The sequence below is a fragment of the Rhincodon typus genome, chromosome 16 (genome assembly GCF_021869965.1).
Source record: "Rhincodon typus isolate 14 chromosome 16, sRhiTyp1.1, whole genome shotgun sequence".
Classification (NCBI taxonomy): Eukaryota; Metazoa; Chordata; class Chondrichthyes; order Orectolobiformes; family Rhincodontidae; genus Rhincodon; species Rhincodon typus.
Window position 1 is genome coordinate 15,963,929 of NC_063347.1, and position 21,741 is coordinate 15,985,669.

Sequence of the window (21,741 nt, forward strand, 5' to 3'; positions counted from 1 at the left end):
ATCATTTTGGTGAATTTGCACTGCACTTCATCCAAGATAAATATATCCTGCCTTAAGACTAGACTCCGGGTGATGAGTGACCAAGGCTCCAGACAACTAAAGCATAATTTCCTCCTCCTTTATATTCCAGCATCCTTGAAACTCCAAACTAGGAGGATGAAACTGCCCAGTGGAAAGTGGAGATTCAATCCTTGAAGGTGGAAGCATTAAAGTAGGCAATGAGAAGGGAGGTAAAATGATGAGCAACAACAAAGCCAGGGCTTCACTTGAAGTTAGAATGGGTGTTTTGTAACGAGCCTACTTTGCCTCCACAATATAGAGACCAATCAGAGGACTTGGCATAATGACGTGAAGGAATGTGAATATTTGCTATAAATGGAAACCCAAAAGTATTTATGTTGCCAGACAATGATACGAGCAGATAAATAGATGAGTTATTGTTGCTCAGTTTGCATGGCAAATGATGTAGGGAAGGATATTTGGAAGCAGAAATGTTGGAAGCTTGTGCAATGTGACATCAAGAGGCCAAGTCCTCTGAATGTGGAGGTGCCAGTGTTAGACTGGGATGGACAAGGTCAGAAGTCACACGACACTAGGTTATAATCCAACAGGTTTATTTGAAATCACAAGCTTTTGGAGTGTCACTCCTTCATCACCCAATGAAAGAGCAGCGCTCCAAAAGCTTGTAATTTCAAATAAACTTGTTAGACTATAACCTGGTGTCATATGACTTCCGAACAAGTCCTCTAGAGAGCATAGAGGGGAGGCTGGGGAACATGTGTTTAGGCATGGAAATGTCTTTTTACTTTTGTAAATAATATCATCTTTTGGAGGATACTCCACAACACTCTGGTCTGAACACTAGCTTTAGGAATTCCATTCGCTGTTCAGTTTACACTTTGATTGAAAGACACATACCTTTAACGTCATAACCTTTTTTCTTTACAGGTGCTGACTCACTTGTTGTGCATTTTCAGTACTGTCCATTTCTTTGAAGATTTGAAATTTTAAATACATATATAATGTACGTATTTGACTGTTTTACTTCTGAAATGTTCAAAGTTATCTGATATAAGCCAGAGAAACAAATGAAGTTATAGCACTAGTTTCATTGTTCTTTGGATAAAATGAGCTAAAAATCCTGATTCTGATCTCTATCCATGCTAACTGTACAAAAAGGTAAATAATCACTCAATTGTGATGCTTCCTACAGTCAATCAACCTGAATATAGAAGTGTGGTCTCCCTGCTGTGGGAAAGATGCTATGGGAAAGAGCGTAGAAAAAGTTTACAAGGATGTTGCTGGGGTTGGAGGGTCTGAGCTATAGGGAAAGGTTTAATAATCTGGGGCTATTATCCCTAGACCATCGGAAACTGAGGGGTGATCTTATAGAGGTTTATAAAATCATGAGGGCCGTGGACAGGGTGAATTACCAAAGGCTTTTTCCCAGGATAGGGGAGTCCAAAAGTAGAGGGCATAGGTTTAAAGTGAGAGGGGAAAGATTTACAAGGGTCCTAAGAGGCAACTTTTTCATGCAGAGGGTGGTATGTGTATGGAATGAGCTGCCAGAGGAAGTGGTGGAGGCTAGTACAATTACTACAACATTTAAAATGCATCTGGATGGGTACATAAACAGGAAGGATTTAGAGGGATGTGGGCCAAATGCTGGCAAATGGGACTAGATTAATTTAGGATATCTGGTCAGCATGGATGAGTTGGACTGAAGGACCTGTTTCTGTGCTGTACATCTCTTTGAGTCTAATTTATTGCATTTGAATAGCACCTTTAGTGTAGTAAAACATCTCAAGGCTTGTTACAAGAGCATAATCAGACAAAAGTTGCCATTGGTTAAAGAGGACATTAAGTAGGGTGACCAAACACTTGGTCAAATCTGTAGGTTTTAAGCAATACCTTAAAGAAGGAGAACACAGTGGAGAGGTTTTGGGAAAGGAACTCCAGACTTCAGCCTCACAAACGAAGAGGGACTGCTTGCATGCAGAACTGGAAGAAACTGACTTCAGCAGGCGTCAGAAACCCAACGTGAAGTAGAAAGAATGCTGGCAAAGCACAAAATAAAATAAACAAATAATGATGGAGGATTTCTGATCAAGCTTGCTGCTGGCAGAAATCAGCTAGATTTCCACTGATGAATCCAATGTTGAGGTATGTAAGTATATACTTAACATTTTCAATGATAGTAACCTTATGTTTTAACATCTGTGTTGAGGAAAGCACAGGTAGGCCAGAGACATCTGGTTCAGCAGCTAAGTACAGGGGTTGGAAAACTAAGCATTAAAAGTGCCCCCGATCATAAGGAATTCACACAGCTGGTATGCATACCCTGAGGACAAGACTAGGGTAATTAAATAAACTTCCTAAGAAAACCATAGAACTGAAGGTTAAAGCTAATTCTTCTTGTTCCTTCAAATTTGCAGTTATGTCAGAATATCAGGAGCAGATTTAATAGTGACGCATGGTGTTTAATATGACAAGTGGAATTGGGCAATCAAATCGCACTCAGTCTCAGCAGATATGTGATCTACACCATCCAAAATGTAAATGGTACTGATATTCACAGATCATAGAATCCCTACAGTGTGGAAACAGGCACTTCGGCCCAACAAGTCCACACCGACCCTTCCCCGTATAACCCACCTAAGCTCCACATCCCTGAACACTACGGGCAATTTAGCATGGCCAATCCACATAGCCTGCACATCTTTGGACTGTGGGAAGAAACTGGAGTACCCAGAGGAAACCATTTGAAAAAAAAACTCATAAAGGGTGAAACATCACTGATCCTTTTGTTTTCCTGCGTTTTGCCACATTCCCTCTCTTTACACATTATTGTTAAAATTAACCAATGGTCTTCATTCTTCATCTTTTATTTCTTCATATGTTAGAGGTGTTCAAAATTATAGATGGTTTAGACAGGGTAGATATGAAGAGAATGTATCCACTTGTGAGAGAGTCCAAAGCAAGCTCTAAGATAATAACGAATAACTCCAATAACGAAAGAAGGAGAACTTTCTTCATTCAGAGAACAGTTAAAATATCAAACTCTTAACCACAGGAAATTGGGGAGTTGTCAAGATATTAAGGGGAACAGAAAAAGTAGATAAGAGAAAGTATTTCCCTTGATAGAGGAACTTTGGACTGTATTAGGTGCACTTTAAAATCAGAGACAAATCTTCCAGAAGTGAAATTAGAAAACACCTCTAAACACAATGGTGACAGAAGTCTCACTCTTGCTGGGTTTTTTTGTATTATTCCCTAGCACGTTGTTTGCTATTTCTTTGCTCCATTTTTGCTTTAACCCCGCCCTGCTTCTTCTGTTCTTTTCCTGCACTAGTCGAGTTCCCTTGTCTTTTTCTCTCTACTGTCTTCTTTCTGTCAATTTGATTTCTCAATCTCTGCTATTCTTTTTCCCTTTACTAATTCGGGTCTGGGTCTCTCTCTCTCTTTGTGTCATCTTCTTTGTGTAATTTATCCTCATCCTGTTTCTTTTTGGACCCTGTAGATGTATTTCCCGTACAGTCGTCCTACTCTCTCTGGCTGTCCCCATTCATTGCTATTTCAGTGTCAATTTCATTGTCTCCAGAGCAGCGGACAGTCACGTGGCACAACACAGGATGCTCGCTGTGCGGGAGTCAGGCTCCAGTAAGTATCAAACTTTGCAAAAACTTTCCCAACTTGCGCGCTAATTCACAGAAAGCGCTTGTCAAAACAAAAAGTGTGCGTATGTTCAACCCCACAGGAACGGCAGGTTTTGATTTTCTGATGGTTGTATTGGATACACCGGTGGTGGTTGGGTTTTGACCTATCCGTGCAGCAGTCTGTCGGTTCCTAATCTGGTTCAAACCACTTCTGCAATACCTGTATCGAAACCAATGCTTGGAAATGACACTAGTAAAAAAAGGATTAAAAAAGCGATTGCCTCTTTCTTAACGAGTCCATATTTTATCCACCGTTTTGACTAAAATCAGTTTCCCACTCTCACAGTAGGTCAGCTGAAGAGAGCTGGATACTAAACATAAAAACAGAAATTGCTGAAGAAACTCAACAGGTCTTGCAGCATCTGTGGAGAAAGAAACAGTGTTAATACTTTGAGTCCAGTCGCCCTTCCTCATAAAAACCGGGCATCCATAGAGAGCAACAATTTTGCCTCGGCATTTTACAGCTTTTCGACAGCTTTAGATCAGAGCCATACTTATAGTTTTTGACATAGCAGGCATTTAGCATGGCAGTGCTGTTACCATTCACAACTTCCTCTGACCCAATCCTTATTTCTTTACTAGGAGTTTGGTCTCCACATGTACTCTTAATTATAAATCCTGAGGATTACAGATCCTGTAAGTGAAGAAATTTTACTATGGAAGGACAAAAGGCACAGTCTTGGAGGGCCGAAGGGCCTGTTCCTGTGGTGTTGTTCTTTGTTTGTTCCTCAAGTCCAAGCCTGATGAATGGGAACTGATCTATCGGCAAACACCATTCCACTGACCAACCTATGGGGCGCTTCCAGAATTTTTCATTTCCCCTTCCCTTCTGTAAAGTGATGCTTGCAGGTTAAGTGAGTGAGTGTCAAGGTGGGAGATGGAGCATATCTAATATGGGGAAGTATGATGGTATCACTTGTCTGTAAAGAATAGAACATTGTCAAAATGATGAGAAACTGTGAAATGTTGGAGTTCAGAGGGATTTTGATGCCCTTGGGCATTGAACATACAAACTTAATGTGTGGATTCAACAAGGAATCAGAAAGGCAACTATTGTGTGGGCCTTTACTGCAGGTTTATGAAGCAAGAGAGAGGAAATGATTTTGCTTTCACACTGGTCTTTAATGAGACCACACCAGGAACACTGTATTCAGTTCCATATTTAAGAAAGGCTATATCCTGGAGGGAAAATCCTAGGTTAAACAGAATTGATTCTTGAGATGAGAAATTTTTTCCATAAGCAGAGACTGAATTCATCAGACCTACACTTCTTGGTGTTTTGAAGAATGAGAGTTGATTTGATTGAAGTGTACAGGACGCTGAGAGGGTTTGACAAGGTCAATACAGGCAGACATGGAGTGTTGTTTCAGAATAAAGAGTCAGCCATTTCAGACTGAAGTGAGAAGAAAATTCTTCATTTGAGTTTGTGAGTTTTGGGAATGCTCTACTCCAGAATTGGGTGGAGGCTCAGTTTTTTATTAATATATTTGATACTGAGCATGATGGACTTTTGAACTTTTAAGACAATCTGGAGACACAGGAAGCAGACAAGAAAGAAGAGTTGAGGCTGAAGATGAATCATGATTTCAATGATTGGTGCACTAGGCTTGAGGAGTTGACTGACCTACTCCAGTTCCTTTTTCTTATGATATTTTGCACAATCATACGCATGTTCCTCTGCCACTTGGTCATGGGACAATTTCATGGTGGTCAGGTGTCCTCCAGTACCTCAACCATGTGACCATGTGAGCAACATTTCAAAATGTTGACTGTCTTGATTTTGGAACTACTGGCTTGGTTCAATTACAGCTAAGTAACCGTGAACATATCGCATAAGGTAACAAGTTATGACAATATTAAATAAATGATTTCACTCAGGGGTCAATTTCAGCACCTTTTTTTTAACTTGTGTATGACTTGACTGTACCTGGATGTAGGAAGTACATCAATACTGAGCAGTATCTTTACACCCTGAAAACTTTCATTAATGACAGAAAAATCTTCCTGGTAGAATTCTGCATGAAACGGTGCCTTCAACTAAGTATCCTTCCTCATTCACTTGCACTATGATGGTATCTTTCATGAACTCACTGGGTGGTCCGTTTTTCAAACACCTCGTTTATTTAAGTGTCGTCCTTTACTGGACTCTAGCCCACAAAAGAAAGACTGAAAACTGCTGAGAAAATCAAGGTATGAAATTACTGAATTATTAAACTTACTGATTTTGCCTGGGATCAAACACCTTGTCATCTGCAGCATTGTGTTTGGGCTCACTCGCTGTACAGCAAGACTGGCTGATATTCTACTTCATACCAGTCTGGCCCTATGTTAGACACTTTGCATTGGTAGTTACCAGTCCTCTGAAATGTAATTGTTTGACTCATATCTTTGTGCACACATTTTTTTCCTTCTTGAAAGTTTAATCATCAACCTGTTGTACCAGATCACAATTGCTCCCTTTACAGCAAACTAGACCTGGGCAGAATCTTTTGCACTCCCCTACTGCAAGATTCATGCCTAGGGGGTCATTTAATTAGGAATGAGGGTGACATGTAACAGACCCAGCTGCCTTCCTTCCAGTATCCCAATTTGGTCTGTGATGAGAAGACCCATATTAGACTCAATGAATGCTCATGGAAGAGCCTCATCCTCCTCCCACAGTGACAGGTTGGGAGTCTTGCCATGTGGGGACCCTGACAAATAAACTCATTTGACACTCATAAGCACTCAGTGCCCGATGGAAGATAATGGCATCAGGAGGTTGGTAGGGGGAGAATCACTAAGAACCACTAAGAATATTCCTGGTGTGGTCTCACTAAAGCCCATTGTGATTGCAGGATCTCTTGTACTTGCTGCCAACCTCTCTCCTGTAACTACTATCCATGACCCTCCTCTGCCATCATTAACCTGTGGCCTGGGATCCAGTGTTTATTCTAGCCGTCAGGTAGGTATTGTATCAGCAGCAGCTTTGTGGTGGCCCTGATGTTTCAGCAGGGCTGATGGCTTTTATATAGTTCTCAGTGATGGGACTTCAAGCCCTGGGGCCCTTGACAGGGCATTGGGTTGGATGGGGATGGCCTGTCAAATACTTGAGTGACACATGATATGCTGATTCTTCCCAAACAGAGATGATGCAGGGTTTGCAGCAGCATTCCAGCCAGCAGCCGAGACCCCTGTCACCTCGAGATTCTGGCCTCACAGTGAACTCGGGACCTCTGGCTCAGAAACAAGGCAGCTCACCTAATGAACCACAATGCAATGCCTTCCCATTGTTGCCATTCAGGTGCAGTAGCAAAATAGGTGAATAGAATGCTAATTCACTCATGTTTTTGATATTGACGGATAGTGTGTCTCTTCCTGAGACATAGGAGCCTGAGACTTGGGAGCAGGAATAGTTTATCTGCCCTTCAAGACTCATTCGCTTTCAAGAACATCATGGCTGATCTTGTGGTCTCAGCTCCACCCTTGTGTCTGCACTCCCATGTTTACCAAAGGCTCTATCCAATTCAGCCTTGGTATGTACAAAGATATCCAGTGTGGTCAATATTTTCTGACTCCTCTCACCTTCTATTGACAACTTGTTGGTATGATATATGCCATGATCTAATTGAATAGAGGAACAGTCTAGATGGGGTGAATAGCCTATTTCTGCTCCTGTGTCTTGTGGTCTTATGGATAGCAGGTGCTCCTATATATCACCATATAATGTCCAATCTTACAACTTGTCAACCAGGTCAAAATAGCTCAAAACAATTCCACTTCAATGGCTACCTGTTGATATTGAAAGCAGGTGAGCTTGCTAAACGAGATTTTGTCAGGATGATTGAACCAGAAACCATCTCTTTTCAGAAAGACTAGGACACAGAAGCTCTGCAGTTTGCAGATGAAGATGTGTCAGATCTGGAAATTTCTAAAGGGGTGCATTCTGCATTGTAGTGTCAAAAATGGTGAAACGTTTCATGCATTTTGTGCATTTGAAGGGAAAGTGTGAAATTTGATGACTTATGATTCACTAAAATGATTCCATGTTTCTTTATGGTTTAAAATTGTTTACAAGATGTGACGTTTCTCGAAGTTGTTTTACCATTTTCATCTTTTTAAGATGTTGTGCAATGTTGCCATTTTTAAGATGTGCTGCTGTATTCGCCATATGGACTTTAGGCAAATAAAGTTTGATGCTTCAATTTCATAAAATTCCGATTTGTAGAATGTGTGAGATTGAATTGAAGTTCAGCATCCACTGCATATGTACAGTAGTTACTGGGGCAATTGGTCCAATTATACCCATAGTCTGTCCTTTTCTTATTGCCAGAATAGCCTGATCTATAATAGTCACACTCTGTCCTGGGACAGTCATGTCATGAATGTTGGTTGTAATATTGCAATCTATACATGTTTTAACTAATCCCCTACTATAAATTGCTCATAGTAATTTTGATGGTATGAATCCCTTATTAAGCTTAAAAAAGGTGCCAAAATTCTGCACTGGCAGCTCAGCTGATGGAAAGCGCCGGGGCTCCTGTCTACCCACAGATCTTGACCATGAACTCTACCCTCAAGATTGGCAATGGAGCCATTTGCATGAATCCTAGCAATGTTCCCCATATTAAACCCAGGACATAATTTAAAAAGTCAGATATTAAAAGACAGACTTTCGTAAACTTAGCAATAAAATTAGGATTTTGAATATTTCAATCCTGGAGTTTGTTAGGACGAGCAGCTCCTAGAAAATAAAAAAAAGATAAGACAAGATTTTCTTTAAGAGGATTATAATGTAGTATGTTTGAACTGCAAAACACTCTGAACTATAGCAAAATGGTGCATCTATGGGTAGCATTGCACAATCCAGCTCTGAACCACCTTAGCCAGTGGTAAGTGGTTGCTGCATGAATTTCTGATAATATGGTCTCTCCGGCGCACATTTTAGTCACAAGTATTTGAGAAAATATATAAAATGGTTTCCCTTCTGCAGTAAGAATGTCATTGCCGTGCACACCTTTGACTGCAAGTGGGAGAATCAGTGGGACGCCAAGAACTTTCACGTCAACGCCATTATTACTTCCGAAAGTGAGTCAGGCTGTCATCCCACTTTCGGTCAATCAGGTAAGCAACTTGTTAAGAATATTTTATTTTAAATCTATTCAACGAATCTCATAATTGACAAGGTTAGCATTTGTTGCCCATCCGTGTGAAGGAAGGGTGAGCTGCTTGTTGAAGGCTGCAATCCATCTTGTTATACGTACATGTACATAGCATTTAGATGTCCAGAGCTTTGGTCTAGTAACAGTGAAGAAACAGTGACATAGTACCAGGGACAGGTAATACATCTGGCTCAGGCAGCATGTCCCATGAGTGAATCAAAACAAAAAGTCCCAGTTAGGGATGATAAGTGACTTGGAGAGAAACATGAAGGCAATAGTGTTCCCATGCGGCTGCTGACCCTGTCCTTCTAGGTGGAAGAGGTCAAACATTTGGAAGGTGCTGTTAGTCCTTTTGACCTGATGCTGTGCATCTTATTGTTGGAAAACATTGCAGCCATTATGCATTGATGGTGGAGGTAGTGAATGTTTAAAGGGGAGCATTTGGTTTCAATCACTCTTGCTGCTTTGTCTTGGATGCTGTCGATCTTCTTTAATGTTGCTGGAGATGCACATATTCTGGAAGGTGGAGAGTATTCACACTCCTTTGTGCCTTATTGATGGTAGAAAGGCTTTGGGTAATCCAGACATGAGTTATTTCCCCCAGCCTTCCTAGCCTGTGACCTGCTCTTATGGCACAGTATTTATAACGCTGTTCCTGTTACGTTTCTGATCAGCAGTGACCTTCAGGATATCAGAGGTAGAAGTTTTAACAAGGGAAAAGCTGTTGAATGTAAAAGAGAGATGATTAGGTTCACCAATGTTGGCGATTGCCCAGCATTTGTGTGGCACAAACAATGCTTACCATTTATCAGCTCAATGGATATGTAGTTGGATTCCCATCTGATACCAAGGTTCAGTTGTCAGGGCAAAGGGTAGAGTTGGTGGTTAGGATTGAAGTTTGTGGCAGTGATCGCAAACCATGGTTTCAGTTTTTCAAATACTGAAGGAAATTTCTATTGATCCTATACTGGTCAGGTGTGTAAAGCATGACCATTGGACCATGCAGGACAAACCCTTAAACAGAATTAAGATGAAACCACTGAATGGAAAAATATTATTTTCAAATTCCAAATCAGAACACTTAGGTTTATTTTCAAACCAGCAAACAGATGGAAGAAGTTATTCAGATCCATAGAGATACCGAACTGTCAATGTATTCACTTGTCGATGATCATGTGCATATCAAGGAGAATATTTGTGAGTCTGTGTGTTTCAGTGTTAGGAGCTTGAGAAGAAAATAACTGAGAGTTAAATACCTTGTCAATTAAAAAGGAAGATTATGCTGGCTTTAACCGCATTGGTTATAGGCCGGTGGATCAATGTTTTCACATGGGAACTTTGGGGAGCTGCCCAATTATGTAGCTAATACATATGAATGTGAACACTGGTCATAGAACCATTTAATCGGTTTTATAAGGAAACTCAGGACTGATTTGTGGTCTTTTCCTATTTAAAGTGTGGCCAACGCATTAATCCTCTACATCCACCAGGGGTGAAGCGACGGACAGTCAGCCTAGAAACCTTTGCAGCTCATCACCATAATCAACAAAGGGCTGTGGTGATGCAACAGAAGGAGTATAACAGGTATGGACCAGAAGCCACTGGAAGAGAGGCAAATCTTACTTACTTGATATTTTAAGTTTTTGATGAGATTGCACATTGGTTAAATCACAGAATGGTAACAGCACGAAGAAGTCATTTGGGGTCATGTCAATGCTGGTTCTCTGCAAGTACAAGATGGCTCTTCTCACTGCCCCCAGCTTTTTCCTGCAGTCCTCCAATATTTTCTCTTCAAATAATAATCCAATTCATCTTTGGATGCCAGATATGAACTTCTTCCACCATAGACAGTGTATTCCAGATCGTAGCCACTCGTTGCTTTCAAAGATGTTTCCTCCTGTTACCTTTGATTCTTGATGAATGGTGAAAGAGCCAATGTCTTCTGACTCAGTCCTCTGCCTATGCATACAGTTTTGCCTTACCTTCCCTGCTCAGGCCCCTGATGATTCTGAAAACCTTAATCAAATCTCCTGTCAATGTTTTCGCCAAGAAGAACAGTCCCAGCTTCTCCGATCTATCTAATCTAGTGTCGCAACCTGGAGCCATATCTTTTTTACATTCCCACTAAAGCCTCAATAGCTATGGTAATAAATCATGCCACATAGGGTAAAATATGCAATTGGATAGGTAATGACATGAAATAGTAAAACAAATATTAGCTATGAGATCCAATATTTCTGGGTCAGAAGAGGTTATGAACATAACACCACAAGTTCCATTCTGAGGTCCAGCAGTCTAAGATGTATTCGTAGCTTGTACAAGGACAATAGGAGCAACATTTCCAAATGTGAAGATAATGCCAAAATAGTAGACAAAGCAACTTATGTTTAGAATGCAGGAAGATTTGAGAGGAATTTGAGGCTAAAAATTATTGTTGGCAATATTAATGAAACAACATTTAATATGGTCATATGTTATTAATTTGGCTGCTATTATAATGGTGACACTAATGGTTTTATTATGAATATGTAATACTTCTGACAAAATAGTAGACAAGGAAATATGATATAAACCCTTGCTCTGTTAAAATCAGTAATTGTAATTCCTAGGTAAACTATTTTAGGTCACTGGGCAACTAGAGAGCCAATGCAGTTCAACAGGTAAGATAATTGCTATATGATTAACGAAGTATGAGGTGGCAACTTCAAACCACAATCTCACAGGCTAAACCAGGAAATTTGCTGATGGCATTCTCCAGCTCTGGCTCTGCTGGAGTTTGCAGTGCTAGGGAATGTCTTTAGCATGGAGCAGGCAGACAAAATCACAATATCAGATGCAGCTCTCAAACATGCTATACACATGAAAGCACATTGTATCACCGAGGGGAGCTGTCCAAGTCGCTCCTGCTTGACCCTTGTCATTAGTTACAATAATACCCTAATTTATTCCATGAGCAACAGGTCACATCAATATTTCATCTACACAAAACACTGACCATTTAATTCACAAGGGTCGTGCCATTCTCTGTCATTTCTGACAATTTTCTAATTGATTACTAAGGGATGGAGCCTATGTTTCCCTGAGCAAGAAGCCAATCTGAAGAAAATTTGCCCAGAACTCCAGTTGTCTTAAAAGATCCAGAATACTTGCCCTCGTGTGTACTTATGGAGGCTAATACCCTACCACTCAGTTGGTATACCGATCATCGCATAAGTGCCAGGTATACATTTGCATCAGGAGCAAGAACTTTGGATTAGGAAGTTACCTTGGCCCCTGACATATGCCTTTTAAGAGGTAGACATTAGCTCCATTCCTTATAAACCAATGAGGAAATTTTCAGAAATGACAGAAATTGGCACAACCCTTGTGAATTAAATGACCAGTGTTTTGTGTTAAATAAAATATTGCTATAACCCGCTGGCCATGGAATAAAATAAATTATGGTATCAGCGTGAATAAGTCTGCAATGCAATGAACAACAAATTTCATTTGTATAGCACCTTCATCATGGAAAAATCCCAAGGAATTCAAAGTCACGCCAAGGTACAGTAACCAGAGTACTGTCTCATTGCCAATAGGTGTACAATGAGCCAAGGAATGTATGATAAATGCTAAAGATTATTGTAATCATTATAGATATCTTTATTGAGTTGTAGACATTATAGAAATATTAATCGAGAAAGAAAATGAATAGGAAAGGAACTGCCAAATTGGCTGGCAAAATTGTAAAATTCAATTGCATTGCCCACAGCTCAAGAAGGTATGCAATACCTTTAAATGAATCTCCAGTTCCGTTGCTAGGCTACAGTTTCTGTAAAAAGAGCCTCTGAATGTCAACTGCCGACACGATCATTTTTAAGTGGTGGAGCTTTATGCAACAAAGGAGTTTCCTTTACAGAACATGTGCGGTAAAATAAACTTCATGAAAAATGAAACTCTGCTTCTATCAAACACTGGTGCTGATTCTACAAAACTTTGGGTATTGCCTGGCCTTGGTGTTGCTAGCAATAGAGCCTGGTAACTCTTATTGATAGTTTAAATTTTAATGTTCAAAATAAAAGTAAAAGCCTCTTGTTGTGAGAGTGATTCTTTCCATAGGACAGATTTTCAAATGGTTGGTTGCAGACTTGGCTTGGAGGATGAGTCATGTATTAGTAAAAAAAGCAAATTAGTAAGTCAAATGAAGCAGATACAGAGGTGTTTTTAATCTGCAGTGCAGAAGCATCAGACATTTAGACTATTTTCATCATAAACAGGTGCAGACACACTGGGTTTTTTAGATCCTCATATCTTGCAGTATTTTGTCATGTTGAACAAGAACTATTTTTGACAGATAAATACTACAACTATGACAAAAAAATGCAGATATTTCATGAACATATATTCAAGGTGTCTATCATAATCTGGCTATTTTTGAAAACTGGTAAACCATTGCTAAACAATTTGTTCCTGATTGGTGCCTAGATCTATATCTGTTGTAAGACCCTCCAGATATTGTCTCCTGTGACAACTATAAATCTATGAATATGATATGCTCCCTTGCAATACTGGCAGGGCTAACACATGCACAATAAGAACCTTCCAGCAGTGTTAACAGATGCAATATAATATATGACAGACTCAGGTTTTTGTAGTGGCCAAACCCCTTGTGTCAGTCATATTTTAAGGGTAACCTTCTTTCCTCTAAGTCAAAAGGTTCTGGGTTCAAAAGGAGCCACTTCTGAAATTTAAGCACAAAATTTAGGCTAATGTTTTGGAGTCCTGATCAATATTTATTCTCAACCTATGTCACTAAAAAAGATTATCTGGTCATTATCATGTTGCCATTTATCGAACTTGCCTTGCGCAAGTCAGCTGCTATGCTTTACAACAATATAACCATTTGAATTAAGAACAGGCATGTCATTTGGTGCTTAAGTCTGTTTCACCGTTTACTAACATCATTACCGACCTGATTGTGGCCTCAACTCTACTCTTCTGCCTACCTTCCCAATCCCTTGTCAATCAAAAATCTATCTAACACAGCCCTAAAAATATTCGATGACCCCACCTCTGCTGCTGTGAAAGAGAATTCCACAGATCCTGAAAGGAAAAAAATTTTTCCTTTTTTTTCCTTGTCTCTGTCAGAAATGAGAGATCTATTTTTAAACAGTGCCCCCTAATTTTACTCTCTCCCAGAAAATATTCACTCAATATCCATCTTGTCAAGTCCCAATGCAAGCCTTTTGAGGGTGCACCTCCAGTGGCAGGATTAGAATGCGGGTCCCCAGGGACATATAGCTAGGTCTCTGGGTTACAAGTCCAGTGTCAATACCACTATAGGCCATCACGTTTTACACATCTTTGGAGTCAGTTTGTTCAGTTGGCTGGATGGTTGGTTTCCAATACAGCGTGACACCAAGTGTATGTTCAATTCTCACACCAGTTGAGGTTACCCTGAAGGACTCTCCTTCTCAACCTCCCCGCCACCTCACCTAAAGTGTGGTAACCCTTGGGTTAAACAAACCCTTTCTCTAATGAGAGTGGGACTGTGTTTACTTTTTCACCTTGCATCATGTATTATACTTGGGCATCCTAATTATCATATGACTACAAGTTACCCAAAACTATCACAGTATTTTGTAATACTTCGCTAAGCTCAAAGCATTCTACAGTGATCTCATTCTTCACAAGATTAATCTGTTCTTCCATGTTGCAAATTTCACAATGATCATGTTTAAAACACCATAAATCTATTGGTTTATGGTGATTATTGTTTTCTAACATTATAAGAGTTTACATCCTACATGTGGTCAAATCCCCTTTGTGACTTTAAACAGGTATCCACTCTGTCCATTTACAGAGATCATTTCAGTTCCAGGTTAAACAACTTCCCACTTTACACATATTATAGTAGTCATGTCCTCCTTAGTGATTTTAAACAGGTGTTAGTTGTGGGTTACGTATGTCTCAGCCCTCTTCACTGCTACACTTTGTCTATCTGGCTATTAATATCTACATCCATATATTTTTTTCATCCTCCATATAATTGTTATATCAGCATTAATTCTTTCCTCCAGTCGCAGTACAACATTTTCACTGCTCATACCTGTCTTTCCCTGGTGATTCAGTGTTTGCCAACCTGATCTCAAATAGTGCCCAGTTTCTGAGATTTGTGCCATGGCCTGATGTCTACATGCAAAAACTCCAAACTTAATGTTTTGTAACCGTTGTCTGTTTACTTAACACGTCTTTTCAGCTTTCTTGGTATTTTTCACTTTTGACCTTGGTCATTAATGAAATGAAAAATGTTGTAGACTTATTTGCATCCAGCTATTTTCACACATAGATATAATAGCCAGATGTTTTGCACATTCAAGTCAAACAGCTGAGTGATTGTCTACTGTTATTAAAACTAATGACCATGTTAAAACTGATTGTGTCTTGTTGAAAAATGAGACGTACATTGCAGTCCCCACTGAGAAGGACACGTAGAAATGTAAAAATTGGCATTGAAGTTGCACTGAAGTGATTAGTGACTGTCTCAGGCAACATGATAAGGACAAACAAGTATTAAAGCAAAACTGAAGAGCACAATGAGTAAACACTCTAAGTGAGCAGGAGTGCCATCTTGTGTACTTCTCTCATCCTGCAATTGCATGAATGCACAGTACCCAGATTTGCAGCATTAAAGCCTAGATATGCACAGTGTGATGACATTCTAGGTGACAAGTACAAGCTTCTCCACCTATTGAGTTCCAGATCTCAATGGGGTTATTATTAAATGGCGTTCATATTTCTCCACAGGTGGCAAACATAAAACAATTTTACATTTCAGAATAATAATTGACCTTCTCCTTAAATTGCTGATAGTGCTTCTGCATTGATGTAGAGTCCAGGATTTTAATCTTGCAATTATGAAGAAATGGTAATATATGTTCAAGCTAGGATACTGGTTTTCTTGGAAAGGAACTTGCAAGTGAAGACGTGTCTGCGGTACTGCTGCCCTTATCCTTCTTTGTGGATGAAGCTGTAGGGCTGGGAGGTTCTAGCAACTAAAGATAGATTCGTAGAAGATACAGTACAAAAGAAGGCCTGACTGCCTGTCATGTCAGTGCTGGCTCTCTCTCGAGTTAGTCAGCTAGTCCCATTTCTCTACCTTTTCACTGCAGCCATGCAACTTGTATTTTTCTTTGGATAATTATCCAATTTGTTTACATGTCTTGAGTGAATCTGCCTCCATCATACATTCAGGCAGGAAACTCTACATCCCACCATTCATGCATTTAAAAAAATGTATTTCTTCACGTCATCTCTGGTTCTTATCTTAAATCTGTGCCCTCTTGTTCTCTACTTTCCCTCAAATGAAAACAGTTGCCCACTATCTACTCTGCCTGAACACCTGACGGTTTTGAATGCCACTACCAAATCTCCTCTCAACCTTCCCTTCTGTAAGGATGGCAATCCCAATTTCTCCAATCTATCTACATAACTGAATTCCTTTAGCTGTGGAACCATGCTTGACAATCTTTCCTGCCTTCACATCCTTCTTAAAAGTGTATTGCCCAGAACACAATATTCCAGTTAAGGTTGGCCCAGTGACTTATAAACGTTTGTCATCACTTCATTGTTTTATACATTATTCTTATTTTTGGTTTATAATTGTAAATAGATGACTTGGTGCAATGCATTCTGCAAATATCAGATACTGCTGCCACAATGCACTAATATCGAATACAAAATCCAAAGGCAATCTAATTATCTTGGTGTGGGTAGTGTTGAGCTTTATTAATGTACAATGTTGCACCCTTCCAAGCATACGGCAAGCATTCCATTATACACCTGGATTGAATCATTAAAAGGATTGAGAGGCATTAAGGGTGAGGGAGTGATCCACATTTTACAAAGTATCCAGGCTCAACTTGCATATTATCCACAAATAGGTGCTTTTTGACATGTTAACAACTCCTGTGATCTATCAAATTACTGCGTTGATAGAAGACAGAGGGTAGAAATTGGCTAGGTTAAATGCATTCTGCATTTTGCAAGGCATAACTTGAGCAATTTTCTACATTGTCAAATTAAATGTCTGTCTGAAAATTGTAATGGAATGGGTTTCCAGCACCACAGCCGAAATGTTGTCAACACCCAGCACTTTTGCTTTATTCAATATATTCAGGAACTTCTGAATGTTACAACAAGTGAAGTAATTTTACTGAATATTAGCATCTATGCTGGCAGGGAGCTCAGAAGTAGACAACTCATGATGGTCCACTGATCACTTTTTATTTAAGTGGCTAGCAAACATTTCAGCTTTGTCTCTTGCAATCATGCTTATGAATCACAGAAAATTAATAATAAACCAAAAGAAAAGCAGATGCTGGAAATCAGAAACAGAAATTGCTGGAAAAAAAGCTCAGCAGGTCTGGCAGCATCTGTAGAGAGAAATCAGAGTTAACATTTCATTTCCAGTGACACTTCTTCAGAACTGTTCTGAAGAGGAGAAACTGCACCCAAAACGTTAACTCTGATTTCTCTCTACAGAAGCTGCCAGACCTGCCAAATTCCTTCCAGCAATTTCTGTTTTTGTTACAGAAAATTAATATGTAGTAGGTAATAAGGGAGGCAAACGAAATGTAGGCATTTATTGCTAAAGGAATAGAGCACAAAGTAGGGAAGAGTTGCTGGAAGTTTACAAGGCATTAGTAAGACCGCACCTCAAGTCCTCTTACTTAACGAGGGATGTGGTTATATCGGAGGCAGCTCTTAAGAGGTTCACACGACTGATTCCAGAGATGAGGAGATTGTCCAATGAAGAGAGTGAGAGCCATTGAGGACTATACTCTCTCGGGATTAGAAGAATGAGAGAAGATCTGAGATATATCAGATACAAAAGGGGATTGATAATGCAGACATAGGATGTGTCATCATGTTGGGTAATCTAGAGTGAGGGTGCGCAGTTTTAGGATAAGGGGTAGCAGATTTAAAACAGAAATGAGAAATTATTTCTCTCAAAGAGTTGTGAATCTGTAGAATTCACTACTCCAGGATGCAGTGGATGCTGGGACATTGATTACATTTAAGGAACAGATAGATTTTTATTTAGAAAACAGTTAGAGTTGTGGGGAGTGGGCAGGAAAGTGAAGTTGAGGCCGAGATGAGATCAGCCATGATAGTATCAAATGGTGGAGCAGGCTCAATGGGCTGAATTGCCTAGCCTTGTTTCTCATGTTCAACTCTTCCCTGTTTGAGAATAGGGATACTCCAACTTTCCACTCCTGTAAGTTACTTGATTTCTACTATCATTCTTGACTACAGTAACAGAATTTTGGTCCAACTTCATTTGATGTGGAATTATTTATTGGGTTTGTAAGTTTTTTTCCTCTGCTTAACCAAACAGTGAACTGGGGTATTATTCGTTGGTTGGCTCAATAGCTTGGCATCCCATTTTAAGAAATGCACGATACCTAGACAGCTCCTCTATAATCCCAATGAACCAGGGTTTATCTACTTTGTAGATCTGACATTTTGGTGCTATTAGAGTATGGCCTTGATGACTGTTAACTGACTACTGCTTTTCAGGTATCACCAGAGTTGGCAGCGTCCATTTTATGGATCTGTAGCTGAGAAGGAGGAATATAGGTAAGGGAACATGCAAGAGTTACTACCAACCAGTCTGTAGGGTTTTTGTGTTTAAATTTTCATTGGTTTGTATGTGGTAATATGACTCAAAATGTATGGCTTTGAGGAATCTTTCATCTGCCTAATAATCACAAGTTTTCTGATAACCCTATACACAAAAGTTTGAGTCAGAAGATAGGAGTTCACGTCCCAATCCAAAGACTGAAGTGGATAATCTATCTTGAAGCGGATAATCTATCTTGAAGCTTCACCACCCTTGTACATACTGACACTCATCCTCTATTCAGGCGGACACAATCACTACAGAAGTAGTACAATTCCTTATGTAATGGCCAACATTTATCATGTAACTATCACAACGGATGCCTGGTCATGCCTCTCATTACCTGATACTGGGGTCTTTCTGTGCACAAGTTAGCTCTGATATTTTTCCATGTGACAGTAAATATACCTCAGAAGTAATTGATTCTTCACGAAAAGGTTTGGGGCCATCCTTAAGCTATGTAAGTTATTTTCCTACTTCTGAAAACTCAGGCCTGTTGATTCTGCATGTGCTCACTACCAGCCCCACACATATAATCTAATCTCCAAAATACATCTGTTTGGTTACTTTAATCTGAAGCTTTTGAAAGCTGCTGCATCAAGGTGAATCATAGAATCTCTACAGTGTGGAAACAGGCCCTTCGGCCCAACAAGCCCACACCAACCCTCAGAACACCCACCCAAACCCATCCCCCTATAACCCACCTAATCTACATATCCCTGAACACTACGGGCAATTTAGCATGGCCAATCCACCTAACCTGCACATGTTTGGACTGTGGGAGGAAACCAAAGCACCCGGAGGAAACCCACGCAGACACAGGGAGAATGTGCAAACTCCACACAGACAGTTGCGTTAGGGTGGAATTGAACCTGGGTCCCTGGCACTGTGAGGCAGCAGTGCTAACCACTGTGCCACCCAAAGTTTTGATCAAATGAGATATCAAAATGTCTATATAGTTTCTCAGTGCATCTATCATTCAAAGACCCCCACAGGCTCATTAAATGGAAGAGCCCATTTGGGATACTCTGCAAAATGGGGGATTAAGCATGCTAAATGCTGCTTATTCATTTTGAATTAAAAGATGTTTTTATTTTTGTGGGGAACTGTACATCAGTCAACCTGCTGCAACAACATTCAGTCACTAGTTAGGAGCTTATGAAGTCTGTGTTTGGCTGCTCTAGGCGTGAGATCAGGCAGCTGCTAAAACGGCAGATGAGCCAGCAGTGGGAGTCTCAGCGCTATGCCCTGTTCAATCGGGCCAAAGAGGGAGAGGCAGCACGTGAGGCAGAAAGGCAAGCAACCCTTCAGGATCTGGAAAAGCAGAGCGCACGCTCCCGTTTTCTTCGAGCATTCCGGGATGAAAACAAAAAGGTGAGATAGTCAGGTAAAAAATAATTTATCCCCTTTGGAGGGAACAGTGGCCTTCACTGCCACTATACAAAACTAATATTTTCTGGAGATAAATGCCGATGTTGCTTTAGATATGTTTCTTTTAAGTTATACATTCAATGGAAAAATGGCCAGAAGATTTCAAACCGTGATCAGAGATTATGGAAATTTAGTCTCAAAACAGAACTCGTGCCTGGCAGTATACAAATGTAAATTTATAAAGTATATAAATCTATTTTTCTCCTTTTTGTCAATTTCCTCTCAGCTGATGGAAATTCAGTGGAAGGAGAAGAGATTAGCAAAATCCCTGGATTCTCTACGAGAGCGTGAGCTGCTGCAATACAACCCAATCAACTGGAGCTGTACACTGAAATAGATTTTCAGCCCTCAATTTAACTGTGTCACTCACAACAAAAAAAAAGACACAAGTTGTGATGTTTTCTCAATAAAGATTAATTTTAAACATTTTGCAAATGCTTCACCCTGTGTGACAAAATGGCTCATTTGGAACACGGCTCATTTCTTGCCCCACTCTTGGGTTTTAGCACAAAATTAAGGCTTTGGCTCCAGTAGAATACAGAGGGAGCGCTACACTGTCAGAGGCACTCAGAAGGCTGTAAAAGAAAAGAACACATTGTACTATCTTAAGGAAAGGCAGGAGGGTTTTCCTGGTCTCTTGACCAAATTTTATAATCTCTGTGAGGAAGCCTAAAAACTAAATGACCTCCAAATTATCAACAAGATTTTAATTTTTCAACATGAATCAGAACCAATACAGATAAACATGAAAGTTAGGGAATCATAGACTAGTGAGCTTTACGTCAGTGGTGGGTAAGTTGTTAGAGGGAATTCTGAGGGACAGGAGTTACATGCATTTGGAAAGGAAAGCACATATTTGGGATAGTCAGCATGGCTTTGTGTGTGGGAAATGGTGTCTCACTAACTTTTTGTGTTTTTTGAAGAGGTGACAAAGAAGATTGATAAGCGGTGGATGTTGTATATACGGACTTCAGCAAGACATTCAACAAGGTTCTGCACTGTTCTTTACACATGCAGTGTGGGTCAGGAATCCAACAAACTTCACCTCCGAGCTTCACAGCTACAATTATCATCAATGTGACATACCTGTACAAACCCTCTCTCCATCAGATCACAACAGTCCTGATGGTGTGCTATCCAACCAACCATCAACACCTTAGTTCACTATTTGGCTACTTCTGGCAAAACACTCGGCTCTTCAGCGTCTCTGAGCTATTCACACAACCTGTTACGTACTGTATTACACAGATAACAATAATAAATCATACTTAGAAGTTTCATTATAAACAGTTTAATTATACAGTCTTATCAAAGCCATTCCCTTAAAGCTAAGGTATTGTTACCATCCCCTGCCCTTTAAACACTTAACAAGGCTCTAAAATAACATTGCCTCAACTAGCAGACTTAAATTATAGAAGGTGAGATTTATCTCTTTGAAGCAAAGGACATTGATGGGAGATTTGACACAGGTTTGTCAAATTATGACAGGCTTAGAGAAGGAAAACTCTTCCACTTAGCTGACTACAAGGACCAGGGAACACAGAGTGAAGGCTTTGTATAAGATATGTAAAGGGGAATGAGAAGAATCATCAAATTGAATCTCAGAATTTTACAGTACAGAGGAGATCATTCAACCCATCTGTCTGTACTGTCTCCTGAAAGAGCTACTCAGCTAGTCCGATTCTCTAACCCTATCTCTGTTGCCCTCTAAATCCATCACTTTCAAATATATGTCCAACTTTTTTTTTGAAATGCATAGTGTGTTAATGACCTGGAACAGATTGGAAAC

At 39.9% G+C, this 21,741-nt stretch overlaps 1 protein-coding gene across 3 annotated transcripts; it reads left to right on the forward strand.

The window, feature by feature from the left end:
* The first annotated feature begins 3,328 nt into the window (after positions 1-3,328).
* Positions 3,329-20,378, forward strand: LOC109927078. Of its 3 annotated transcripts, XM_048606490.1 has the most exons (8): positions 3,329-3,660; positions 6,554-6,660; positions 6,843-7,016; positions 8,689-8,819; positions 10,314-10,441; positions 18,419-18,478; positions 19,706-19,895; positions 20,179-20,378. In XM_048606490.1, the coding sequence occupies exons 3-8, from the start codon at positions 6,845-6,847 to the stop codon at positions 20,287-20,289; spliced, it is 792 nt and encodes a 263-aa protein (XP_048462447.1). In that variant the 5' UTR covers positions 3,329-3,660; positions 6,554-6,660; positions 6,843-6,844; the 3' UTR covers positions 20,290-20,378. The 3 variants fall into 3 exon arrangements, with proteins under 3 accessions (XP_048462447.1, XP_048462446.1, XP_020382565.2); XM_048606489.1 differs by lacking the exon at positions 6,554-6,660; XM_020526976.2 differs by lacking the exons at positions 3,329-3,660; positions 6,554-6,660 and having other exon boundaries at positions 6,909-6,999.
* The last annotated feature ends 1,363 nt before the right edge of the window (positions 20,379-21,741 follow it).

What these genes read in the sequence shown, in the direction of transcription:
- LOC109927078 (XM_048606489.1), top strand. Translation starts at nt 3,633, where the DNA reads ATGCTCGCTGTGCGGGAGTCAGGCTCCA. An exon ending in CAGGTGCAGTAGCAAAATAG is followed by an intron (nt 7,017 to 8,688) that starts GTGAATAGAATG and finishes TCCCTTCTGCAG; the next exon opens with TAAGAATGTCATTGCCGTGC. An exon ending in CAACAGAAGGAGTATAACAG is followed by an intron (nt 10,442 to 18,418) that starts GTATGGACCAGA and finishes ACTGCTTTTCAG; the next exon opens with GTATCACCAGAGTTGGCAGC.